At 35.7% G+C, this 22,970-nt stretch overlaps 6 protein-coding genes and 1 long non-coding RNA gene across 8 annotated transcripts; 2 read left to right on the top strand and 5 right to left on the bottom strand.

Annotated features, from left to right (window-relative positions):
• Positions 1-395: 395 nt before the first annotated feature.
• On the bottom strand, positions 396-1,367 carry LOC106454740 (transcription repressor OFP6). The gene has a single exon (XM_013896852.3). The coding sequence runs from the start codon at positions 1,226-1,228 to the stop codon at positions 668-670; it is 561 nt and encodes a 186-aa protein (XP_013752306.1). The 5' UTR covers positions 1,229-1,367; the 3' UTR covers positions 396-667.
• Positions 1,368-2,682: 1,315 nt separating this feature from the next.
• LOC125603625 (HVA22-like protein j) lies at positions 2,683-4,829 on the top strand. Its single transcript, XM_048774519.1, has 8 exons — positions 2,683-2,799; positions 2,888-2,986; positions 3,076-3,131; positions 3,245-3,343; positions 3,754-3,810; positions 3,891-3,954; positions 4,042-4,263; positions 4,361-4,829. The coding sequence occupies exons 3-8, from the start codon at positions 3,100-3,102 to the stop codon at positions 4,652-4,654; spliced, it is 768 nt and encodes a 255-aa protein (XP_048630476.1). The 5' UTR covers positions 2,683-2,799; positions 2,888-2,986; positions 3,076-3,099; the 3' UTR covers positions 4,655-4,829.
• A 39-nt stretch (positions 4,830-4,868) lies between these two features.
• LOC125575153 (transcription factor E2FA-like) lies at positions 4,869-8,331 on the bottom strand. 2 transcript variants are annotated; one of them, XM_048774518.1, is made up of 13 exons: positions 7,813-8,331; positions 7,266-7,458; positions 7,136-7,189; positions 6,872-7,046; positions 6,698-6,752; positions 6,546-6,598; positions 6,412-6,462; positions 6,267-6,315; positions 6,110-6,175; positions 5,941-6,017; positions 5,624-5,840; positions 5,316-5,385; positions 4,869-5,233 (listed from the first exon to the last, which is right to left on the bottom strand). In XM_048774518.1, exons 1-13 carry the CDS (start codon positions 8,059-8,061, stop codon positions 5,136-5,138), a joined length of 1,407 nt encoding a protein of 468 aa, XP_048630475.1. In that variant the 5' UTR covers positions 8,062-8,331; the 3' UTR covers positions 4,869-5,135. The 2 variants fall into 2 exon arrangements, with proteins under 2 accessions (XP_048630475.1, XP_048630474.1); XM_048774517.1 differs by having other exon boundaries at positions 5,585-5,840; positions 7,813-8,324.
• A 531-nt stretch (positions 8,332-8,862) lies between these two features.
• On the top strand, positions 8,863-9,702 carry LOC106453500. The gene has a single exon (XM_013895745.1). It carries the CDS (start codon positions 8,863-8,865, stop codon positions 9,700-9,702), a length of 840 nt encoding a protein of 279 aa, XP_013751199.1.
• A 1,073-nt stretch (positions 9,703-10,775) lies between these two features.
• Positions 10,776-13,987, bottom strand: LOC106451194 (protein WVD2-like 4). Its single transcript, XM_013893075.3, has 10 exons — positions 13,827-13,987; positions 13,215-13,478; positions 12,826-13,128; positions 12,701-12,747; positions 12,547-12,630; positions 12,010-12,090; positions 11,846-11,936; positions 11,689-11,760; positions 11,507-11,614; positions 10,776-11,413 (listed from the first exon to the last, which is right to left on the bottom strand). The coding sequence occupies exons 2-10, from the start codon at positions 13,368-13,370 to the stop codon at positions 11,018-11,020; spliced, it is 1,338 nt and encodes a 445-aa protein (XP_013748529.1). The 5' UTR covers positions 13,371-13,478; positions 13,827-13,987; the 3' UTR covers positions 10,776-11,017.
• Positions 13,988-16,527: 2,540 nt separating this feature from the next.
• LOC125603623 lies at positions 16,528-18,407 on the bottom strand. The gene is made up of 2 exons (XR_007335591.1): positions 17,266-18,407; positions 16,528-16,953 (listed from the first exon to the last, which is right to left on the bottom strand). It is a non-coding gene; the product is annotated as an uncharacterized LOC125603623 (long non-coding RNA).
• A 430-nt stretch (positions 18,408-18,837) lies between these two features.
• Positions 18,838-20,455, bottom strand: LOC125603630 (RING-H2 finger protein ATL70-like). The gene has a single exon (XM_048774528.1). It carries the CDS (start codon positions 20,023-20,025, stop codon positions 19,396-19,398), a length of 630 nt encoding a protein of 209 aa, XP_048630485.1. The 5' UTR covers positions 20,026-20,455; the 3' UTR covers positions 18,838-19,395.
• Positions 20,456-22,970: the final 2,515 nt, after the last annotated feature.

Raw genomic sequence — 22,970 nt, forward strand, 5'->3', positions numbered from 1 at the left:
ACTAAAAGGGATTGCAATTAAGTTTGCGTGTTATGTGTGAAATTCGGAACTCTTCTCAAGACAATTATATACATTAACATTTTACTTGTTAGTTAGCATATAAAACTATCTAACATGCTATATAGACTATACAAGTTGCAGAAAAAATTATCAAAGTCTCAAAAAATAATCGCATATTGACCATCTAAAATCTAAATATAACCTTTTTTGTTGGTAAAAATGTAAAATGTCTAAATACAACTTCTTGACCCAGAAAGAGAAAACGTCCTCTCTTTTTCTTGTAACAGAAAGATAAAACATCTAGATACGACTTTTCTTTGTATTGCAAGTATTTTGTAAGATAGTTTAACGTCAAAGATGCATTATATAGTTGTAATAGTTTAAGACAAAGTATATAGATGTAATTTCAGAAGCATGTCTATTTTTAACAGTAGTTCATAAAACGAAAGGTCATTTTACATAACATTCTACCATTGTTTTCGTTACCCTTGGTTCAAAGACAAACAAGAGAATCCCAAAGCTAAGATAAGAAGTTAAAAGCCCAAACCCAATAATATATTGACACATCGGTAGTAGGTGCAATAGATAGTCAACGTGTCAATACATTATTGGTGACATGGCATGATACTTAGTTTAAACTTAAAAGAGTTATTATACATTACATCGATCAGTAGTAATGGTGATTATGGTAATCACGTGAGGCCCGTGACGGTCCATGATGACGGACGAGCGGAGACTCTTGGACGCTGCCACGGCGTTTGACGGCGGCAGAGAAAACTCCTTCCCATATTTCGGAGAAGGCGCGGATGATGATGCTGTGGTGGTAAGGCTCGTTGAGTGAGAGGAAGCAGTTGAGAAGCTCCCTGAGATCGTCTTTGGAGTAAATCTCGTTCTCGAGAATCATCTGTAGCATAGACTGGCGGAAATCGAGGTACGGGTCATCGGAGTCTTTCTCGACGGCTACAGCGGCGGAGGGTGTGGCGGCGGAGGAGGAAGAGACGTTGTCGGAGAACCAGTGAGTTGTGGAGGGAATGTTGGAGGAGGAAGAGACGGTGGTAGTGGTGGAGGAGGAGTGGCCGTGGCCGTAAGTAGAGGAGTAGAGGCGGGGCTTTTTGGAGGAACGGTTGAAAAAAGAAGTCAAGGTTGGGAACTTACAGTTGCTGCAACCGATGTCAACAACAGAGACTGCCTTAAGGACCATCTTCTTCTTCTTGCTTTTCACCGCCATTGTTGTCTCTTTTGTGACTCTGTCTCTCTCTGACTGTAAAGATAAAATAGATTTGAGAGAGAGTGTCTGCTTGGGATTGGTATTAAAGGGTGCATGTGGGGACTGTGATGGTTTAATGAGAAGTAAACTCTTTGCATTAATATTTAATTTGGTGTTCAGAAACAATTTGAGATTTATTTTGAATTTGTTGAATGTTATTTTAAACATTAGTATAGGTCTATAAATGCACGACAGCATGGGCATTAATTTGACGTTTACTTACTCTACTAATTTTTTAAAAAATATTAGATTTATTGAGTTATTTAACTTATAATAAACTATTTTATCCTGTCAAGTAATTGATAATTTATGATGTGTCTCAGAAGTCAAATCTATATGGCTGGCCAGCATATACGTCTTACGTAGTAGATATATCTGATTTTTTTTCTATAAAGTACAAGATTATTATGCTTTCAAAAGTGATGTACATTTTCCAATTCGTATAAAATACTGAACTAAAATATTTTGATTATTTTAAAATGTTATTAGTGATAATTTTAAATTAATGTACCGTACTTAAAAAGTTTTTAAAACAGATTACATACAACACAAGTACAAATATCAAGTTTTGTATGACCACATATTCAACTTGTTTTTCAATTTGGGTGAAAAACGTCAATCCAACATGCAAAAGCCAGGGGAGTGAATGAGATTTAATATTCAGTAGTCCTACCCGTAAAACAGTGAAATCATTAACATGGATATTAGACGCCGTGAAACAGTCAAATCAGTAACATGGTTCCCAAAAAATTCTTGATTTTGAAGTCTATAGTTCTCGTTTTATTGAGCTCGTTATAATTCTGATTTAGAAACAGACAAAAAAAAAATAGGATAAAAAAGGAGACGGATATTCAACAATATAAGGTTCATTTCACATGTTTTCTGAAACCATGTCTATAAACGAAGCATGTATCTTGAAGAGGGATCACATAGTTTGGGACTAGAGAGTCAATGCCATGAGGGAAATTTTTTTCATAGCTCTTTCAGAGTAAATATTTTTTTTTATCTCTTTTACACATTAAAACATTTGCACTTGATGCACAAAGGTTTTGATTTAATAAATTTTACATTCTACTGAGAACTCTTTCTTGTCAATCTCCGAGCACTGATGGAGTCTGGACTTTTCCAAAATATTTAAATGGGTTTGTAGTGGGCCTTATGAGATTGATAAATCGCTATTAGATTAACCCATATAATTTGTTACCCCGATCCATTTAAGCCAAAAAGCCGTATCTTGATAGTTGATACTCCCACTATCCTGTAAATTACGAGAATAACCTTCAAAACATAGTTCGGAGGGTAACGGTCAACCGAAAAACCTGTTCCTCGTGCCCCCAAAGATCCCAGTAGCGTATGTGGCAAGAAATAAACCGTTTGTTTTTTTTTATTGCTTTTTTCCTAAATAATTCTAAGCATCTCATATATATAAAACATTGTTCTCTTCCATCTTTTTTCCTCTCTCTGAGATTCAAAGTTTCTGTTTTCTTTTTTCTTTTGCTTAAATCGGAGAGACACCCTCTCCTTTAATTTAGGTTTGTTATTAACTTAAATATTTATTTTATAATTTCTTGTAGTATACGAAATCCGTAACCAATAAACATAGTTTTGTACCATTTGCAGCTTTGATCCTTCTGGGTTCCTCGGGAAAAAGAACAAGTCCATACATTCTTCTTCATACGAGGACGAGATCTTCCTAACTTCTTTGATCTTCTTCAATAGGTTCGTTAACAATTGTTATCTGCTAAAAATAATTATCATTTGGGTTTGCTAATCGGTTCTCTTATGTTTGTAATGGAATGTACAAGCAGGAAATAATTCTGAATTGGTTGAAGATGTTGGGAGATTTCATCATCAGATTCCTTGTGTATGCCCTGCCCTATCTTATCTTGCTATTTATTTGGTTCATCATAATTGGATGTCTTGATAGATTAATGTATGTATATATATGATTATAAAAATGGTGATATATGATGGCAGATTAATATTAGGGTACACATACCCAGCTTTCGAATGCTTTAAAACGGTGGAGAAGAACAAAGTTGATATCGAGGAACTCAGATTCTGGTGCCAATACTGGTACTTATAATAGCATCCTTATTATGTTTATAACATTCATATATAAATCCACTGCGCATGTGTTGTAATGGTGTTAGTTTGGTGAAAGTTAGATTTCTTTTGGTTTTTTGGATTGTTTAATTTTGAGAAGTTAGAAGATAACGAAATTCGGATAAGGTTGGTGTTGCTTGTTAGAAAATATCTATAATTAATTTCAGATATATTTCCTACAAAAGTCTCCAATATATTTTGAAAGAAAATTCCATTTTGTTTCGAACTATTCTGTAATATACAACTTAGAAACTAATGGTACATTTCTATTAGAATAATTTGACTGAGGCATCAATGTACGGGATGCACGTTATAGTTTCAACTCAGTATATATTCAAAAAATGGTTATTTTTACTAAATATTTGTGTTTAAATATTTAGGATACTGTTGGCGCTAATTTCGTCGTTCGAGAGGGTAGGCGATATATTTATCTCATGGTAATAAATATCTTATTCATGCCCTAATTTATAATATATCATTCATTAAATAATTGGCAAATGCAATTATTATTTTGCAGGTTACCGTTATATGGAGAAATGAAAGTGGTCTTCTTCGTATATCTGTGGTATCCCAAAACGAAGGTACTAGACATTTGCCTTGTTGGATAGTACTTATATTATATAAATGGTTATCCACTAATTATATAACTCGAGAAACAATGGATGAAGGGAACGAGACATGTGTATGAGACGTTGTTGAAGCCATACATAGCTCAGCATGAGACAGAAATCGACAGAAAGATTATGGAGTTGCGAGCTAGAGCTTGGGACTTTTTCATATTCTACTTCCACAACTTTGCCCAGGCTGCTCAATCCACCTTCATCCAGGCTTTTCAATATGTACTCGCCCAATCGCTCCGGTTCCCTGCCGCAGCCGCAGCTAACCAACCGGTACTAACCCATAGGCTGTCTAATTAATATTGTCTCTCAGTTAAAATATGTTAGTACTACTTGATAATGTCTGACCCTTTTGTGTTACTTTGTGAAGCCGAACGTGAACGTTAAAACGCAGTCACCGGTGGAGACAGAGAGTGAACCGAACTCGCCGCCCGCGCCTAGAGCGTTGAACAAATCACTATCTGCGTTGCGATCGCTAGAGAAGCAAACGAGCAGGGGGAGGAAGTGGCCACCACCGACACCACCACAAACACCAGGCCGAGAAGCAGCGGGAACGTTCAACGGAGAAGGAGTCGACATTCCGGATACAATTCCAGGATCACCCATCACCGATGCCCGAGCCAGGCTTCGCCGTTCTAACTCCAGGTCTCAGGCCGCATCATAGTAACGTACATAAACGTGGAGAGCCTCTTCCAATTTGTTATATATAGTATAGGCAAAGAAAAGTGAAAGTTTTGAAACCGTCTTAAGAACAAAACAGCTGAACTTTGTATGTTCTTGTGGTTTTGTAAATTTAAGCAGAAGTATTAATACAAATATTTGTGTGTCGGTTAACTAAACCTGGTGTGCAGCTCATTTAGCAGATAATAACGATGCAATTGAATGGTCAAAATTTATAATCAACTAGTGTACCAATATATATCTCTCTTGAACTTACATTAACCAGTACTCCTCTACATTGTCACTCGTTACACCACTCCAGCGATAAATGAGATCATAATTTTAATCGTATAATTTATGGTACGCACCTGCCACTGGTCCATACACGTTTCTGTATCTGGTCCCTCCTTAGATTTGATTGGGGCGCCAAGAGTTGGTGAGAAAGAAAATCATTTGGGATGAGATGCATGTTTGATCTTCTTGCATCATCTCGGGATTGAGTCAATAGCGGTTGGGGATATGTCACCGATCATCGGTGGTGGAGTACTCACATCAGCTATTCCATAGTCCCAATCGATACCAGCTTTAGCATATGAATTAAGGATTGCATTATATACCACTGAACAGCTATAAAGAGAAACAGGTTTTGAAAAATCAAAGGATACAGTCTGTTTTCCAAATATCCGTCATGCTAATGTCCGCATTGGAGAGAAGCCAGTAGTCCGTATCATCATTCTGCAAGAATATGTAAGACCACATCAAAAGGTAAGCGAGAGTCATGCCAAAGTTTCAGGACTTCTGAAGTTGAAGAGTGGCTTTATTGCTACTTGATAAGTTCAATTGCGTAACGCAATTATATTTTAGATGACATATCAGATATGAAATTCTGTAGTTTTTGCCGAGTAATTTTTAAAAGTAATCAAGGGTGTCTTACTTCGACGTCAGAGGGAGTAATCTTAAGCATTCCACCTACCTGCTCCTCCAAATAATTAAGATCAGAGGTCTCGCCCGGTTGAGCATGTGCATGTACTTGAGACAACTGATCCTCAATGGTAGTTCCTGTGTTATCAGCAGTTAAGGCTTCTATGTCATGGTTTTCTGTAGATCCCGAGCAAGAAGCAATAGGCAAGCATAGTGGTGGTGGTGGTTCAGCAGGGCCATTTGTGTCTTCAAACTTCTCCTCAAATTCACTGAACATGATGTCAAAGTAAAAGACATGTAAGCAGAAAAGTGACTTCCTTCTATCATTTGAATTCCTTGACATATATTCATAACGAGAAAGAAAAGTACCTAACAAGGTATACGTCAATAGGACCCATTGTACTTCTGAGAATGATCCTGTATCTCCTTTGAGGGTGGCCAACCGCCTGTCAATGTGGATAAGAAACATATTATCATAACATTTTCGCATCTAATGATGAATAGCAGGTGTCTTCCAAAGTTGCTGAAAGAGACTAACTTCATCTGGATCAGGGACTTCCAAAGTTGTGCCATGAGGAGCTTTGACGGCTATCAGTGTCTGGTTCTGCGGGGGCAGCAAAGTGAGAGTTGAGATATAAGTGAAAAAAAAAGAAAGTTTTGGGATTGGCAGACGACATGAAATAGGAAGGACAGACCTGGAAGCCTGGTAAACTCTTGATGTCCTCTTCGGTTACAAAAAGCCATCTGAACAATGGGGATAGATTGGTTAAGTCCCCATCATAAGAATAGCATTTAAGTAAAAATTAGCCTATAAAACAATAGATATACGGAGATTTATACTTCTGATTCTTTTCATTTTCGCTCAGATCTCTTAATCTTTGCTCCGTTTCTCTGAAAACAAGGTACTAAACGTCAGCAATGGTTGAGTCGATAATCACAACATCCCAAAACTCTTAAAATGAATGCTATGAAACCTGATTTGGTTATCTAGCGCTTGCTCCTCGAGGGAAAGGTTTTCAATTTCTGCCTGCAAGCAGAAAACAATCAACCGAGGCCAGAATCTAAGTGCATGCCATTTCACTTAAGTGCGTAATAAATTTATCAAGTGCATTGTGATATACCGCACCTGTACGTCAGAAACATCAGCATCCTCATCGCCAGGCCCCGAAGCATCAACTCCCCTGGTCAAGTTTATTGATCCACAGGTGAGTATAGATGTATTTAAGTGACTGAAGAAGTATCCCAACAAAGAGATGCTTCGAACTGCATAAGCATAATAATTATATCATAAAATCCTCACTTCCAAAGGATTCGGTTCTTCAAAGGCTTTTCAATGAGATCAATCCCCTCCAAAACGTTTGTAATATCATATATACGACGTTTCTGCACCTCCAATGTCTCTGCAGCTTTGTTCAGGTCCAGCATTCCGTCTTTGGCTTGTTTGATAAGATTGACGAACTTTTTCGTAAGGAGACCTGAACAGATTTATATCAGCATCTTCATATTCACCACACCATGGATTAAATCTTAGAGACAAATAGGAAACAGTGGGTTAATTAATTACCTAAAGAACTGTCATAACGGCAACTTCCAGAAGGAGTTAGTGTGGCAGGAGAACCTGCAAATTTACCATGAACCCAATCAGCTCTCTGGAGGATAATTCAAACAAGAAAGAGTAGTTCTTTCTTTCTTACCAATATTTGAGATGGGTGTTTGGGGAATGGACTGGTTTACTTTGGACTTTGACTTGATGTTGACTCTGCCTCCTTTTGCTGAAACAGGAGTTCGGCAGGGACTGCTAGTGAAACCATCAGAACTCGTGAATCCATTACTAGTAGAACTGGTAGTAGTAGTAACCACATCCATAGTCGTCTTTCTCTTCCGTGACTGCAATTATCCTAAAACTGTTATTTAACTTGAAACTTTCCACAACAATAGAATCTACTGCAAACATTGCACATGATAAATAAATAAAATACTCCAAGCCTCATGTAACATTACTTTGATACTAACACTTTGACTCACACACAATTTAACAGTTGGGGAAATCAAAACTGCACAATTAGAGCTCAATAAACCATAACAATTGGAATAAATGGTTGACTAGATTCGCGTGTCGAGTTCGATTCATTCGATTCGCACACAAATGTACCATCGTGAAGCTAAACTGAGGTTAAAATTCGACAAGGCCTCGCGATAATCGCATTAAATCCAAAATCGAAAAACCCGAGGCGAACTCACAGGAGATCTAAGAACGACGGCGTCCTCCTCCCGATCTACGAGTCCTCCACAGCCATTGACGAGGTTGTTAGCGAGGTGCGAAGGGGTGAATCGGTGGTAGTTATCCGAGGGATGGAACGGAGGTTTCGTTGAGGCGAACGCTAAGTGTCGACTTATAGGTGGCACCACGGGCACAGAAGCTGCCGAGGACGACGGCGGCGGCGGCGGCTGGTGAGAAGGACCGGGGGAAGATCGTACGCCGCCGGACATGGATCGTTGTGAAGCGGAGTTAGATTCGAAGATCCCGGGTGGAGGAGAGAGAAGGGGGAGGCGAGGGCTTTAGTGAGAGAGAGAGAGAGCAGAAAACGAGGGAAGGGAGGAGTTTTTGTGTTGGGGGGGCATAGAGATGTGGAGGGAAGCCTACACCTCTTCCAGCGAGAGAAAGCCTTTTAATTTTTGTTTCTATTTGTGCCCTTCTAATTTTATATTGTTTTCGATTGACCCCACTTACTTTACGTCAATGTCCTTTGTAACGGTATAATCGAAATTTTTTCTTTTTGGGTTTATGGTGACGCGGATGATTGACAGATCTATTAAGAGCTTCATTTTGAATCTTATTTAAAGCAAGAGATTAAGATAGAATTTGTTAATAATACATGTGTTGCTTTCTCTTTCTGTTATACATAAATTATACTCCTTCTGTTTTATATTAAATGTCACTTTAACTCATTCTTTTGTTTAATAAAGAGTGTCATTCTACAATATCAATGCAATTTATACAACCTTTAGCTGAAAATTAATTACAAAATACATTGATTTTATAAAAATTTATTTATCTGAAATAATATTGGTTAGATTTGTGCTATTAATGAAAACATAAATGAATTTTAATGATTTTTTAATATGTGTAAAAAATGTATAAGTGACTACTGTGAAACGGAAGGTGTACTAGAAAACATAACTGATTGTATTTTTCTAAGAAAGAAAGAAATATTATTAATGATTAGTTGTTGTGCACAGAAGCGTAGTACATAAGTGTTGATTATTTTGTTACTAGCTAAGACATTCCATATGAAGGAGGTGGGTAACGGGCGTCATACTTCTTTTTGGTATGATAAGTGGTGTGATTTGGGCGTTCTGGCTGAGATACTTGGAGACAGAGGTATCATAGATATGGGTGTTCGTAGGGAAGCAACGGTAGAAGAAGTATTAAATAATCATCGGAGGAGAAGGAGGCATAGGGGAGCTTCTCTTCAAGATATTGAAAAAGAGCTGGGGAAACTTGCTGAGAAGCAGAGTAATTCAGAGTTGGACAAAGATCTGTGGCGCTGGTCCTCGGGGTTTAAGCAAAAATTCTCTACCATGGAGACTTGGCAGTTGATAAGAGAGACGGGGCTGCAGTGTGACTGGGGAAGCAGGGTCTGGTTCTCCAAAGCTACTCCAAAATTCGCTTTCATAACCTGGCTTGCTTTCAAAGATAGACTTTCAACTCTGGATCGCGTCTCTCGTTGGAGTCAAGGAATTGACACTACATGTGTACTCTGTAAGAATGCTCCGGAAACGCGAAGCCATATTTTCTTTGAATGTGCTGTTTCCTCTCATATTTGGGAGCAGCTCACCAAAGGGATAATGCGCAATTCCTATTCTAACTCATGTGAGACTGTAATGCGATTGATCTCGGCTAGCATGGAGAAGAAGAAGCGTTTCTGCATCAATTATGCTCTTCAAGTAGCTATGTATTTCTTGTGGAGGGAACGAAACAAGCGGCGTCATGGGGAACCACCGATGCCACTGTCTGTTATGCTCAAGCTCATTGATAAGACCATCCGAAATAAACTCAGTTTGGTGCAGGGGAAACGAGTAAAGGGTCTTGAAGAAGTGCTGCAGTTCTGGTTTAGTACAAGACTGTAAATACTTTAGACAGACTATGAGTTTTGGAAATTGTATAGAGATAGGAGTAGTTCCTCATAAACAAGGTTTCACTTGATGTACAAAAGTTTTTTGATGAATAAATTTAGCATTCATTCAAAAAAAAAAAAAAAAAAAAAAAGAAAATCATAAAAAATCCAGTGTCTCCAACTCAGACTGAGATATTATTATTGCAATTCTTCTTATAGGAGTAGTGTTAGGTATCGTTTTGGGGTTTGTGTTTGTTGTCACGAGCGTGGTACATTAAAGCACGTTTTTGAGGCCAAGAAGATAATGTATACAGTCGATATAAAGTTAAAGCCCAAAGTCGAATTGTACCTCGAGAAACCAAATGCTCCCATAAAACAGAAGAAAAACATGTGAACCCAAGAATCAGATTATAAACCAATGGCAGGACTTAAAAGGCTTTGGATCATCATGATTCTTTCATAATTGTCCGCGGTAATCACTATAATCAGCAGTACACAGTCATCCTACGCAAATCAGATCTGTAAACTTGGATCCACTTGACTGCTCGGAGTCGCCAATAAGTAAGCCAAAAAACTTGAAGCGACATTTTCATTCACTCAAAATTCACAAATGTGTAGTAATGCTGGCCTTCTCTAGTCAAAGTCAAAATGTTATCAAGTGTCTTAGTGTAATACTAAGACCGTTTCTACTTTGTCTTTCTTCATATCATTTCGTGTTCATCGATCCGTAAAAGAAGTCTTACATATATAAAACATTGTGAGAATTAAGAGGTACACTTTACATTTTGGATCATAAAATCTTGTATGGTTAACAACTACCAAGTATAATCCATTTTTGATTGTGTCAATTTCGGCCTTAATAAACTCCAAATACTTCATTAGCTGAAAACTCCCAAGTATATATCCAACGTTAGTCAAAAGACTCAAAACCAACCGTTAACAACTCCAAGCATAAACACTTAGCCGACCACAAACATGTTGCAAAAACAGAATACACCACCGATGATGCTTGCTTGTATCTGACCTTAGTAAGTTTAAACACCACCATCCTCCTTTGATATTTAACATTTGTACAACTCAAACACATGTTTTCACTCTTCAAATTCACACATATATCCTCATTATACAAATATAAGTTACAGTTTTTTGAATCCAACAAATATTAAAGACCATATTTTAAAGAAACAATCTGAGCCTTTCAAAGAAATGGAGAGTAACTCTCAAAGTATGACGCGATGCAAACAACTCTATTCACACTAAAGCTTTTGAAAAAGAAGAAGAAGAGATAAGAGATTTATTCCAAGATCCAAAAGCCTTTCTTGCTTTTATCAGCTTCCCACTGCAACTTCACTAGTCATAATCTCAGCCTTCACTTGGATGTTGTTGGATTCCGGTTTAATCTCTTCCGGTTTAGCAGCCACAGACACGCAAGAAGCCTTCTCTCCCTCTGCTTCTACTTTCTTCTCTTCAGGTTTAGCAGCCACAGTAGAAGAAGTCTTCTGTTCCTCTCTTCTTTTCTCTGCTTCTTCTTTCTTCCTTTCTTTAGCCTTCACTGACTCAGTCTTTGGCTGAGACTTTGTTATGGGTTTCTTCAAGCTAGATGATGATGATAATGGTGAGTCTCTTGGTTTTGTCACACGAGGAGCACCAGTCTCACCTCCAGTTGCATCACTGCTACTCTTTCTGCGTCCTAGCTTTGGAGATTTAGGACGAGTAGTTGGTATCTACAACATTTTCACAAACCACACATCGATAATATAACAACTGTGATTCACTATAAGTATTAATGATCACACAGGAAGAGCAAAGAAGCAAACCTTCTTCAATTCAACCTTAGGTGGAGGCTCCTTGTAGAAACTGGGCATGGGACCAGCCTTGAACGTCAAGCTCTTCCTCAACCTTTTGATCTCTTCTTCCTGACTCTCCTGAACAAATACCAAAAGATGTCAGACTAATAAGAAAAAGTTTACATCCATTACAGAAGATGTGTTAAACTAACCTTTGACTTCGCCTGCAATGTTGTCTTCTCTACCTCCTTAGCTTGGATCTTCTCTTCTAGTTTCATATAGAACTGAAAAAACCAGACACAAGTTAAGAGGAGACTATAATCTGCTCTAAAATGTTCCAAATGAAAAAGGTTGTAAGCATAGCGCAACCTCCTTCCGTTTCTCAGCCCTTTCCTCCAACCTAAATGAAAATCCAGAAGCAGACCCAACGCTGCTTCTTCTCCCACGAGGTGTTGAAATTCTGAGCAACATCCAAACATTATATATATATGTCATCAACAAACATAGAATAGAACATGAAGAAAATGACATACGAAGTGGTGGTTGAACGGGTGTCGTCATCTTCCTTGCTTGCCACTTCACCTTTCACTGGTTTAGATACTTTCTCTGCCACCCTGTAAGTTACAGATGCATTCACTCTTTAATGTACAGTACTTCCACATCCAACACAAAGAGGTAACCCTGTGGGTTCGGGTAGTACAGTTCGACATAAATCTTACCAACCCGAAATAAAATTAGGTTCGGTATTTGGTTAGTCCGGTTTGTGAGAATTCTACCAAAGTTTTTGATTTCGATTTGGTTTAATTTTCTTAAAATTTCGGATAAGTTCGGTTAAATTTGGTTCGAAATCTAGTTAGTTAGATTAGTTCAGTTCAGGTTTTTCGTATAGGTTTGGTTATATATATTTTTATTGAAAGAAAAACCGATGATCACCGAACCAAACCAAACCAGAAACCAAATTTTTTATTAAACCTATTGAATCGAACCAAACTCCTAACCGAACTAACCAAAAACTTTGGTTTGGTTTGGCCGGTTAGGACAAAAATCCCAGGCATAAAAAGAGGACTTACACAGCGGTGGTTGATGGGGCATCTTCAGTGTTCTTGCTTGCCACTTCATCTTTAATGGATTTAGAACCTTCATCTACCACCAATCTGCAATTTCATATTGGCTTAGTTGGCTTATATATACACATATTTAAAATAAGAAAGCAATTTGACTCACTTGGAAGCAGGGACTTTAGCTGCAGTCTTAGAAACGGGTTTCACAGGCTGACACAGTACAAGGAGAAACCGATAAGAATATTGCTTATAACAAGACATATTGAGACCACAGCTCAGTGTACTTACCACAGTTTGTTTTTTGAGGGGAGCAGATACTAAACTGTTGCGCTTGGTGGAAACACCGCTGCTTGGAGATGCCATTGCCTTTGGTCTGGAACCACTTGCAACTACAGGTTTAGAGCTAGCCTTTGGTGTTGTTGTTGCATCAATGCTCTTTCTAGTGATGTCATCACGAGCTCCTCTAGCTGGAAACGAAGAGCTCTGAGAAAGGAACCTTGGGCTTCTTGAAAAGGTCCCTGTCTTCTTCTTAACAATTTTGTTAGCTGTTTTACTCTTCACTGAGGTCCCAGGCTCAGGGAGGCCAGCTTCCTGCAGAGAAGCACAACACAAGAGAGAGAGAGAGAGAGATGTTAGACTAGTGACAAATACACGAGTTCTGTAAGAATCATTATTACCTTTACAGGAACATTTTCATCAGTTTTCTCGGTGGATAAGTCAAGAACATCAGGTATGTTCTTGTCTTTGGAACTCTCAACAACATCAACATTCTCTTCCTCTTTCTTTGATTCAGTAACATCAGTCACATCCTGGACGGGTTTCTCAGACGCCATTCAGACACAAAGCAAAATGTATATATTGTCCCACAAAGATGATGAAAGAGAACTTCAGCTCAGTAGATCTTTAATCTCTCAAGGAGCCACCCATTGTTCCATTTGATCCTAAGAACATAGCAATGCTTGTGATGTCAACAATAATTGAAAAGAACACTCAAAAAGTCTTTTATTTTTACTTTTTAATTTTGTCTGCACTTGATATTTGGTTTTAGCAAAGTATCAAATCGAATTTAAAGCTTGTTTTAAGCATTAAATCATAATAATTCACTTGCACCAAAACTCTTAACTATGATCATCAACTGTTCAGCAGAAAGTTAAAACTTTGCTAATGTCAATTCAAGATTAGGACAAGCTAAAACAAAGAGTTTATTAAGAATCAATCATACAAGTTCCTAAGACAAAAGTGAGAACACACTGAATGAATAATAAGCAAAAAAGGTCCAGATATATTACCTCGTTAGTTGATTGAGAAAGGTATATGCTTTTCTATCAAAAAAAGCTTTAGTATGGTTTGTGTCAAAAAGAAAGAGAGAAGAAAGAGCGAGTCTTGTAATGTATCTGCGTGAGAATGAGGAGAAGGAGAGAGATGATGGGCTTTTTCAACGTCAAATGAGAGAAGATGTAGACAAAACGACGACCAAATGACTAAAACGCCCCTAGTCTTTTGGAAGTTCTTTGACCTTTTAAAGACTCTTCGCCGAATAATAATTGTTTTTCAAAATTGTTATAAGACGGCTAATTAGTAGTTTTATTTTTATATAATGTTATATCATAATTTTTGTTGTCGACAATGAATATAAGAACCAACTTCATCGAATCAGTACACCTTCATGATAATACTAACTTAACACAAATCGCAATTATAAATTAATTTTAAGCATTACATGCTAACTGGTCTGTTTTAATTTTCTCTTAAAATTTGTTGGAGGAAGAAAATTTTAAAAAACTTGTTACTTGCTTAAAAATGTGTAAGAAAATTTAAAAATAAATCACTATGTATATCTTCATACATTTCATTACGTATATAGGCATATGAAAGTTTCAACTTCCATATGCAATAACTTGAAACTAATATCTTACAGTTTTTTAATCTCATTGTTGCATCTCCAACATATTTTTCAGAACCATCCATATTCCGAAAACAAATCAAAATCTTTAGAGACTCTGCCTAGATTATCAAAGATTTTACAATAGTTAATTACGCAATATGTGTGTGCAATCAACAACCAAAAAGTCATTAAACGGTCCAGGGAGTGAGTGAAGGGTAGAATGGTCAATAGACTAGCGACGGAGCCAAATAATTGAGATTAGACAAAGCAGCACAGTGTCGGAGAACGTGGGGGAGAGGAAGAGTGAGGGTCTCCCGTTACAGCGAACCCATTACAAACAAACAAGCCCCACGACATACCCGCCGCGTGCGGACCCCACTCTTCCGTCCGTTATTGCTGACGTGTCACGACCATTTCACATGATTGGTCTTCGTATTTGGGCCCCATCCAGCCCCGCTTGAGCTGTCTCGTTCTTATTACCCAAAAAAGGACTGTTCCACGTAGGTAGTGAACTGTGATTTCCCACCGTCAGATCTTTTGAGATTGTGATCACCGAAACGGGCCCCACAGTGTTTCCATGTTTTTGTTTCGGTCTAATGTATTATTCCTTTTCTACAATAAAGTAATTTCTTGCACAAGACAAACAATAAAGTAATTTCACAATGAAGTTAAGTTTACTCCAATTTTATTTTTTTTAAATAAAATGATTAACAAAAAATATTCGAAAGAAATAAAATGATTAACAAAAAATAATTGAATTACATAAAATAGAGTTAAATATTAAGATTGGAAAAGTTTACTGTTAAACAAAGTCAAAAACAAAATGAGCTTAGAGACGCTTTAACACACAGCTAACGCAAGAAAAAATAATTGAATACTTAAAAATAGAGGAAAATATTTAAGACTGGAAAAAAGTTACTGTAAACCAAAGTCAAAAATAAAATGAGGTTATAAATGTTCTCAAAACACAGTTAACGCAAGAAGAAGGAAAACTGATCACGTTTGCATTATCTAGCAATTTTAATTTTTTTGTAAAACCTCAATTGTTTTAGAGATATATTGTACGAACATTCGTTTGAAACCTAACTAGTGAAATAGATAATGTATATTAAAAAGTAGATAGCGGCGCATGAGGAGCAACTTTCATGGGAGTTGATTGAAGAGATTGATATTATCCTCTCGTGTCTGCTTCAGAGTTGTTTGCAAACGATACACAAGACGTTCGATAACCATACGGAAACATTTTAATTCATCATAACAACGGAATCCAAGAATTATTCGGCACCTAGAAACAAGCAACGAGTACACTACAAAGATGAACAAAAGCAACAAAGAAACAAAAATTTAGCTGCACGTATATATACAGAAAACATGCAAGTAACAACAAATGAAAACACTACAAAGATGACAGAAAGCAACAAACAAACAAGAAGCTAGCTGCTTCATATACAGAACCTGTCATGTGATACTAAGAACTTACAGCTAGTTAAAGTACTCAATAGAGAAAGAAGAAGTTTCTTGAGGCATAAAAGATGGCAAGTAACACAACACTCTAAAGATGGCAAAATCAATACATTTCATAGAAATCATGGAATATTTGTTGTTAATCTCAAGCTATAAAACCTTACAGAGCTATAATATTTTTCCTGAAGAAGAAAAAGAACTTAGCAGCTCATCTGTCGTGTTTTTATTAACTAGGTTCTGAGACCCCGCGCAAGCGCGGGGCTGGTTACTTTGGATATCGGTGGGGCGGTATGATTTACGGGATGTTGGTGTTGTTTAAGATTTGTGCAAATTAAAGAATAAAATTTATCGGAAATAAGATAACAAAATTTATCCTAACTTTTGACGATTAACTCAAGTTAGAGACATCTCCCAAAACAGAAGAAAAATTCAAAAAGTATAATTAAGATAAAATATAGAGAATATAAAAAAGGCCTAAACATGAAACAGAGAGCGTGGAACAACGGAAAGGGAAATAGAGAAGATGAAGAAGCTTACGTCAGGTATATGAAATTAAAAAGACAGATATTGTGACAGCGCAACACCAACTTATTTGGGGGTCCATATCAAGTTATCAACTCTGTATATACCCGTTGTTTGAATAAATACTCAAAGTTTCAAACTACTTGCATTACAAAATTATTTTATTTTTTCAAAATACACATTGTTTGCTAGTACTTGTTAGGGAGCTCAAGGACCGTAGTAGCATATATTAAAGCTACACTAATCTTCATCGCTAAGATCACACATTGTCTACATCCTCAACGTTAGGATATTCCAAGTAACACTTCTCCTCGTCTTCCTCGTCACGGGTTCCATCTTCATCTTGTAAACTCCAAGTAACCATCTTCCAAAACGCAGCACTCCACTTCTCTTCCCTCTTCAGGCTTAGCGGTGGTCTGTGAGAAAATCCAGCCGTTGGATTGAAACAGAGCTCTTATATTGGCTTTGTGGTTCATAAGAGTTTCAAAAATGGTGAAACTGGAAGCATCGTGGCGAGTGGCTCCCCTTCTAAGGAGATCTGCCCCCTGTGTGAAATAGTTTAACAAATCATAAAGATTAAAGTAGTTTAACAAAACATAAACGAAGGTTGACGTTTTTACATTATGAAAAAGTAATTGTGGGTTTAAAATGTTTGGGCTCAAATTATGTTGGGCTCTATGTCTAAAACATGATTTGAACTTAAAAACTAGAAAAAAAAATGTTAGGTTATCTTTCTTTTTCTTTCTCCTTCGTCGGGACAGCATCACCTGTGGGATCTCTGGTATGATTAGAGCTTAAGTTTGTGAGATTGGGGAGCGATAATAGTGTAATGCGTTATTGAAGAGGAGTTTACTTACATCAGTTAGGCTTCTTCCGCATAATTCCATTGTCGTTGGTCCTCGGGTGCTTCGTTGTCGTCGGAATCTGCAAAAGAAAAGGTTTTAATTTGTTAAGTGAGATGTCTTTTATTTCTTTTAGATTCGGTTGCTAAAAACATAATTCATTCAGTTTTCCTGTTTTGTTTGGAGATTGCAGTGATGAAACCGTAGATCACAGAATCCTGTAAGAAAAACAGAGAAAAATCATTAGTTGTTCATAAAAAAACCCATAGACAAAACCAAAACAAAAAGATAAAGACACGTTTCATATATGAACAAAGAATAAGCAAAGCAGAGTTAAAGTGATAAAAAATAAGTTAGAAACAATCATCACCAGTTCATCAAGGAGGAGAATGGTGATGCCCATAAACTCTCCATTCTTGTTCTAATGTTTCTGGAATCCTAGAATCGGATGAGCCGACTAACAATGGACTGAGTGGACCTTCCAAGGCGGAGAGAGTTGAAGGTAGAGTAGGTAACGGCGGCTGAAGCGGCTGTAGCAGCTGGATAAGTCATTTTCGTGACAGATGTGAGAAAGTAAAGCGATCGAAAAACTGAGAAAGAAAAGTTCGAGACAAGATGGAGCTTTTACCTCGAGGGATTCTATATATATAAGAGCTCTGAAGGCGTTAGAGGAGAAACTAAGCGTTTGGTAGGCGCAAAACGTGCGTAGAGCCTTAAAGATCGACCATAATTGCTGATTGCCGGAAGGGAAATCGCAAGCGACGAAGGAGATGGTGAAGATGGCGGCTTCCCTAATCTTCTTAGCTTTGTCCGTATCACCACTTTGAGCAGATACAAAGCCTAATAAACAGAAAATCAATAAGCCCAAAGCCCACTTTTTGTCGAAATACATTTGTTACCCATCAATTAGAAAAAAAAAGAAGTGGGGTCAACAATGTAATATTAGTTTCCGACCTTTATAATATATATTAGTTTCGACCATCAATGTACAAAGTATCCTTTAGTGCAATGGTATAGTTGTGGGTGCTTATATCTTAATAACCCGGGTTCGAACCACATATTTGACATTTTTTCACACTTTTAAAAAGTGGGACCCACAGACCGCTGACGTGTCGCATCAGGAGGAGAGAAACTCTCCTATTATATAATATATATTAGTTTCGACCATCAATGTACAAAGTATCCTTTAGTGCAATGGTATAGTTGTGGGTGCTTATATCTTAATAACCCGGGTTCGAACCACATATTTGACATTTTTTCACACTTTTAAAAAGTGGGACCCACAGACCGCTGACGTGTCGCATCAGGAGGAGAGAAACTCTCCTATTATATAAGAGATTCTCTGTGGGCCTTTTGTTCGTCGTGAAAATTATGATGGGCTTGAGCCGACTTGTTTGTGTTTTGCCGTCCACTCTACTTCGATTTTAGCATACATTCCATTCCAAAACATCAAAAGATTCAGAACTACAGTATTTGTTACGGTGTTACCAATGGATATAAATTATGTTAAGGAAGATATATACAACATACAAATAAATGGGATTATGGGAGACTACATGTGCATTTCTCGAATGCTAAGGTGTGTAATTAGTGTGAAATGTAAATATATACTATCTTAGAAAGTGTTTCGTGAATAAACACACAATTCAAACTAAAAACTAAAGTTATATGTGGAAATGAATTTGGTGTGATATTTTTACTCTTAAAATGCTTGACTTTAATTCCAGACAGTTGTGGTTCGATACAAAAGTCGTTTCGAGTGTTTCATTTCTTTCTTTTTGTCAATGTTTTGGATCTCTTACTCTTAAAAGTTTCTCATATCATATACCGTATAAATTGACAATAGAGCCCAAAATTTAAATACGAGCCAAGAATTAATGAAGAAACACACATCTCAAGTCCCTCTCGATGATATTCAACACGACTTCAATTAAGCTTTCTTCGTACGTATGTAAAATTCAATTTGACAAAAAAAAAATCAAAGCAGTTTATCCAACAAAAATGTGAAATAATTAAGCTTTACTTTTCCTTCCTTTTACATGTTTTGGGGCTTCAAATAATATATACAATGACCAAAAAAGAAGACTTGTATAGGAAGTAAAGACGAATATCCCGAAGGTTAGGCTTGACTTCGACTTATAATAATTAGGACATCCTGGTGGTGGCCACGGAGGAGGCTGAGTGGACAACCTCGGCGAGGGGAGTGGCCTGAGGAGTAGGAAGCGGCGAAGTACGGCAGACAGGACATGTAGGATTGATTCTAAGCCACATGTCGACACATTTGAGGTGAAAGAAGTGGTTGCAGTCTGGCAGTTGCCGCAGCAGATCATTCCCCTTGTAGTCTCCCAAGCATATTGGACAACACGACGACGTTGAATTTACTTTTGCTTCTGAGTAGAGGATCTTTGGGTAGCTTTGAATAGTCTCATCGTCCAGACCGTCGATGATGAAGTGGTGATGCACACGTGCCCAATCTGGTGATGTTGAAGAAGAGAGCTGGCTACGTTTGCAGAAGTAGGAGATGAGGGTGATTGTGGTGATGATCAGAAGGAGCACTCCGATGGAGAATCCAATTCTGTATCTGAATCCTACGATGTCTTCTGTGCCAAGGAGGTGGTTGTAGCCCGGCATCACCAGAGGCGGAGGCGGTTGGAAGGTGTTCATGGCGATTGCGGTAATTGTGATGGTTTTTATTGAATGTGTTTTAGAGGAGGAAGAATATAAATAATAGAGAGGTGTGGTAACATATTTGAATATGACTGGGTACTGAATCATCTTAAGATCATCTAAGTCCACGCTAAGAGAAATACAGTGTCATTTTCAATCCAACACTAAAACATTATATTAATACTATTGTTTTTGCACTGAAAATTTTCTAACCGGTATTAAAGCTCATATTATTTAAGGGCAATATACATATCAAAATTTTGTGTGGTAATATTCACAAATACTAAATATTATTTAATATTTATTATAAAGTAAATATCAAATGATAAATATTAAACATAACAAAATTTAATGAATAATACCTTGATAAAAATATTTTATGATAATACTATAATAAAACAATGTAATTTAACACTAATAATAATATTGTAAATATAAGTTGTATAGGAAAAAACACATTAATCCATATATTAAGTTGCTCATGATAAGATTGTGACCCAAATTAGATAAATACTGTTGATTTAACTCTTATTAAATTAAAATTCTTATAATTAATAATTTTGAAATCATAATATTTTATTAATTTATAGAGTTATTAGTTTTTAAATATATATATATATATATAAATATATTAAAATATTAGATTTAAAGAGTTATCAATTTTTATTTTACTTGATATGTTTTTAATGTATTTTGAATACATATCATAGAATACAATTAAAATTTTATATACAATTCGGTAAATAACACTAACATAATAAAATAAAAATTATAGATGCAATTCTTTTAGAATAAATAAATAAATAATACAACATTTTATGTTTATATAACATTTAATTCGAAAAGAACATAGATGAATTTGTTTTTAATATTAGTTTTTCTCATTTCAAAACTATGGGATCTCTCCACTAACCTGAAGCAGTAAAATAATTTGTCCTCTGAAAAAAAATTATCTAAAGATGCCACAATAAACTTTATTTTCGGTTATAACAATATATAACTAGTTGATGTCTCGCACCTTGTGCGGATTAATATATCTATATACCTAATAATTTTTAATTTTAATATTTATTTTATAAAATAATAATAACTAAATTAGATACAAAATTTAAATTATTATAAATTATAAAACTTCAATATTCATATTGGTAATCAATGTACCAAATTATGTTTTATTGGATCAAAATTTTTTCTATAGTAATAATTAAATTAGGAAATTTGTATCTGAAATTAAATACATGTAGTATTTGGACTGAAAAGAAATCATGTGGTATTGGAAAGGATTATACAAAAATCACAACTATAAAAAATTAATAAAATAACAATAGTCTAGGAGTGTTCAATCCGGCAAAACCGAACCATTTTAAACCGAACCAAACCGAAATAGGGAAAACGGTCTTGATTTGGTAGTACCAAGTAAACTGAATGAATGTTATTTTTAAGAAACTGCAGTATATGAATATGGTTGAGTATATTAAGCGATAAAACCGAATAAACCAAAGAAACCGGTTTATTCAGATATATTAAAATACATATATATATATATATAATTTGTATTTCATCAGTATTTCCTATAAAAAATCAAAGAATTAGCTATAATATTAGTCATTAAAATCATAAATTAATATAAGATAAAAGTAATGATTATATTATCAGTAGATGTTGTTAATATCAATTGTTAATATCTATTATTAATTAAATGTCCTAAATATCATGATAATTATATATTAAAATATATTTTTTAAAAAATAATAGTATATTTATATATCAGTAGTATAATTTAATATTTATTAATTATCTTTAATATCATGATAAATATATAGAATTTAAAATAAAATTTTAAATTATAATATTAATTAAACTAATAATTTTTTCTAAAATCATCGAAAAAATGACAAATAAGAAAATTAACTAAAATCATGAAAAAATGATAAGTAGGCAAATTTTTAAATAATAATATTAATTAAACTAATAATTTATCTTAAAATCATGGAAAAAATGACAAATAAGCAAATTAACTAAAATCATAAAAAAGATGACAAGTAAACAAATTCACTTCTCAAATAATAATATAGATTGTTTTTACTACTCGAGGAAATTAAATGTAAACATTTATAGAAATTAACATCTATGTCACCTAAGTTTAGATGTTTGACAAAAGAAAGATTGAAAAGGACAGTAGCCAAAATCATACATAAAACTATGATAATCGTCTTCTCTATTTTGACACTTCATGGCCTAATAAGATACTGCACCAGTCACACCCGATTTGGTGGACAGTTGTTATAATAACCTTAATGCGCCATTTCATGCCTGCTTGATGCAATTTTTTTTTTAAATACGAAACAAAACGCTTATAATGATAGAAACATCAAAACAAAACGTATATACAGGTATATTTGAATTTCAATTTGAATATATATATATATATATAGAAGGATGAAGACAGAAACCGGATATAAACGTGTACATCATATATTTTAAGAATGGTATTCTTATATAAATTTTATCCTACGGCCGTCTCCAGCTATAGATTTTAGTAACTGTTTTTCTATAAATTTTAATATTTCTTTAATAATTTAAAGACCATAGAAATATGTATATTGACTGTTCAAAATTTAAAATTTAAAGATTAATATTTATACTTACTGAGCTATGCCTAAGACCGGTCTTTCTAGCTACATACTACGATGCTTGAGCTATCTTACCTAGATTTGAAAAGTTCAAAAATGTATAGCCAAAGGTTTTTGGTATTCTTTTGTGACGTTGTTACTCGTTAGATTTACATGCTTGCTTGAGTTTTAGGTATGGCACCGTTGGAAGGAGCGTTTCGAGTCTAGTTGGTTTTTCCGCTACCATCCGCAAATGCAGTTTTTGTGGTTAGTAGCGGTTGACAGCGTTTCGAAACAATCATACGAACCGCTACAAATCGCTTCAAACCGCTCTGAACCTCTTAAAATCAAAAGCTAATTCCAGCTAGCGTTTGCGGTTGCGGGTGGATAAATATATATAATTTAAAAACAATTATTTTAAATTTTAACATTAAAATTTTA

The sequence above is a fragment of the Brassica napus genome, unplaced genomic scaffold, assembly GCF_020379485.1.
Source record: "Brassica napus cultivar Da-Ae unplaced genomic scaffold, Da-Ae ScsIHWf_363;HRSCAF=573, whole genome shotgun sequence".
Taxonomy (NCBI): Eukaryota; Viridiplantae; Streptophyta; class Magnoliopsida; order Brassicales; family Brassicaceae; genus Brassica; species Brassica napus.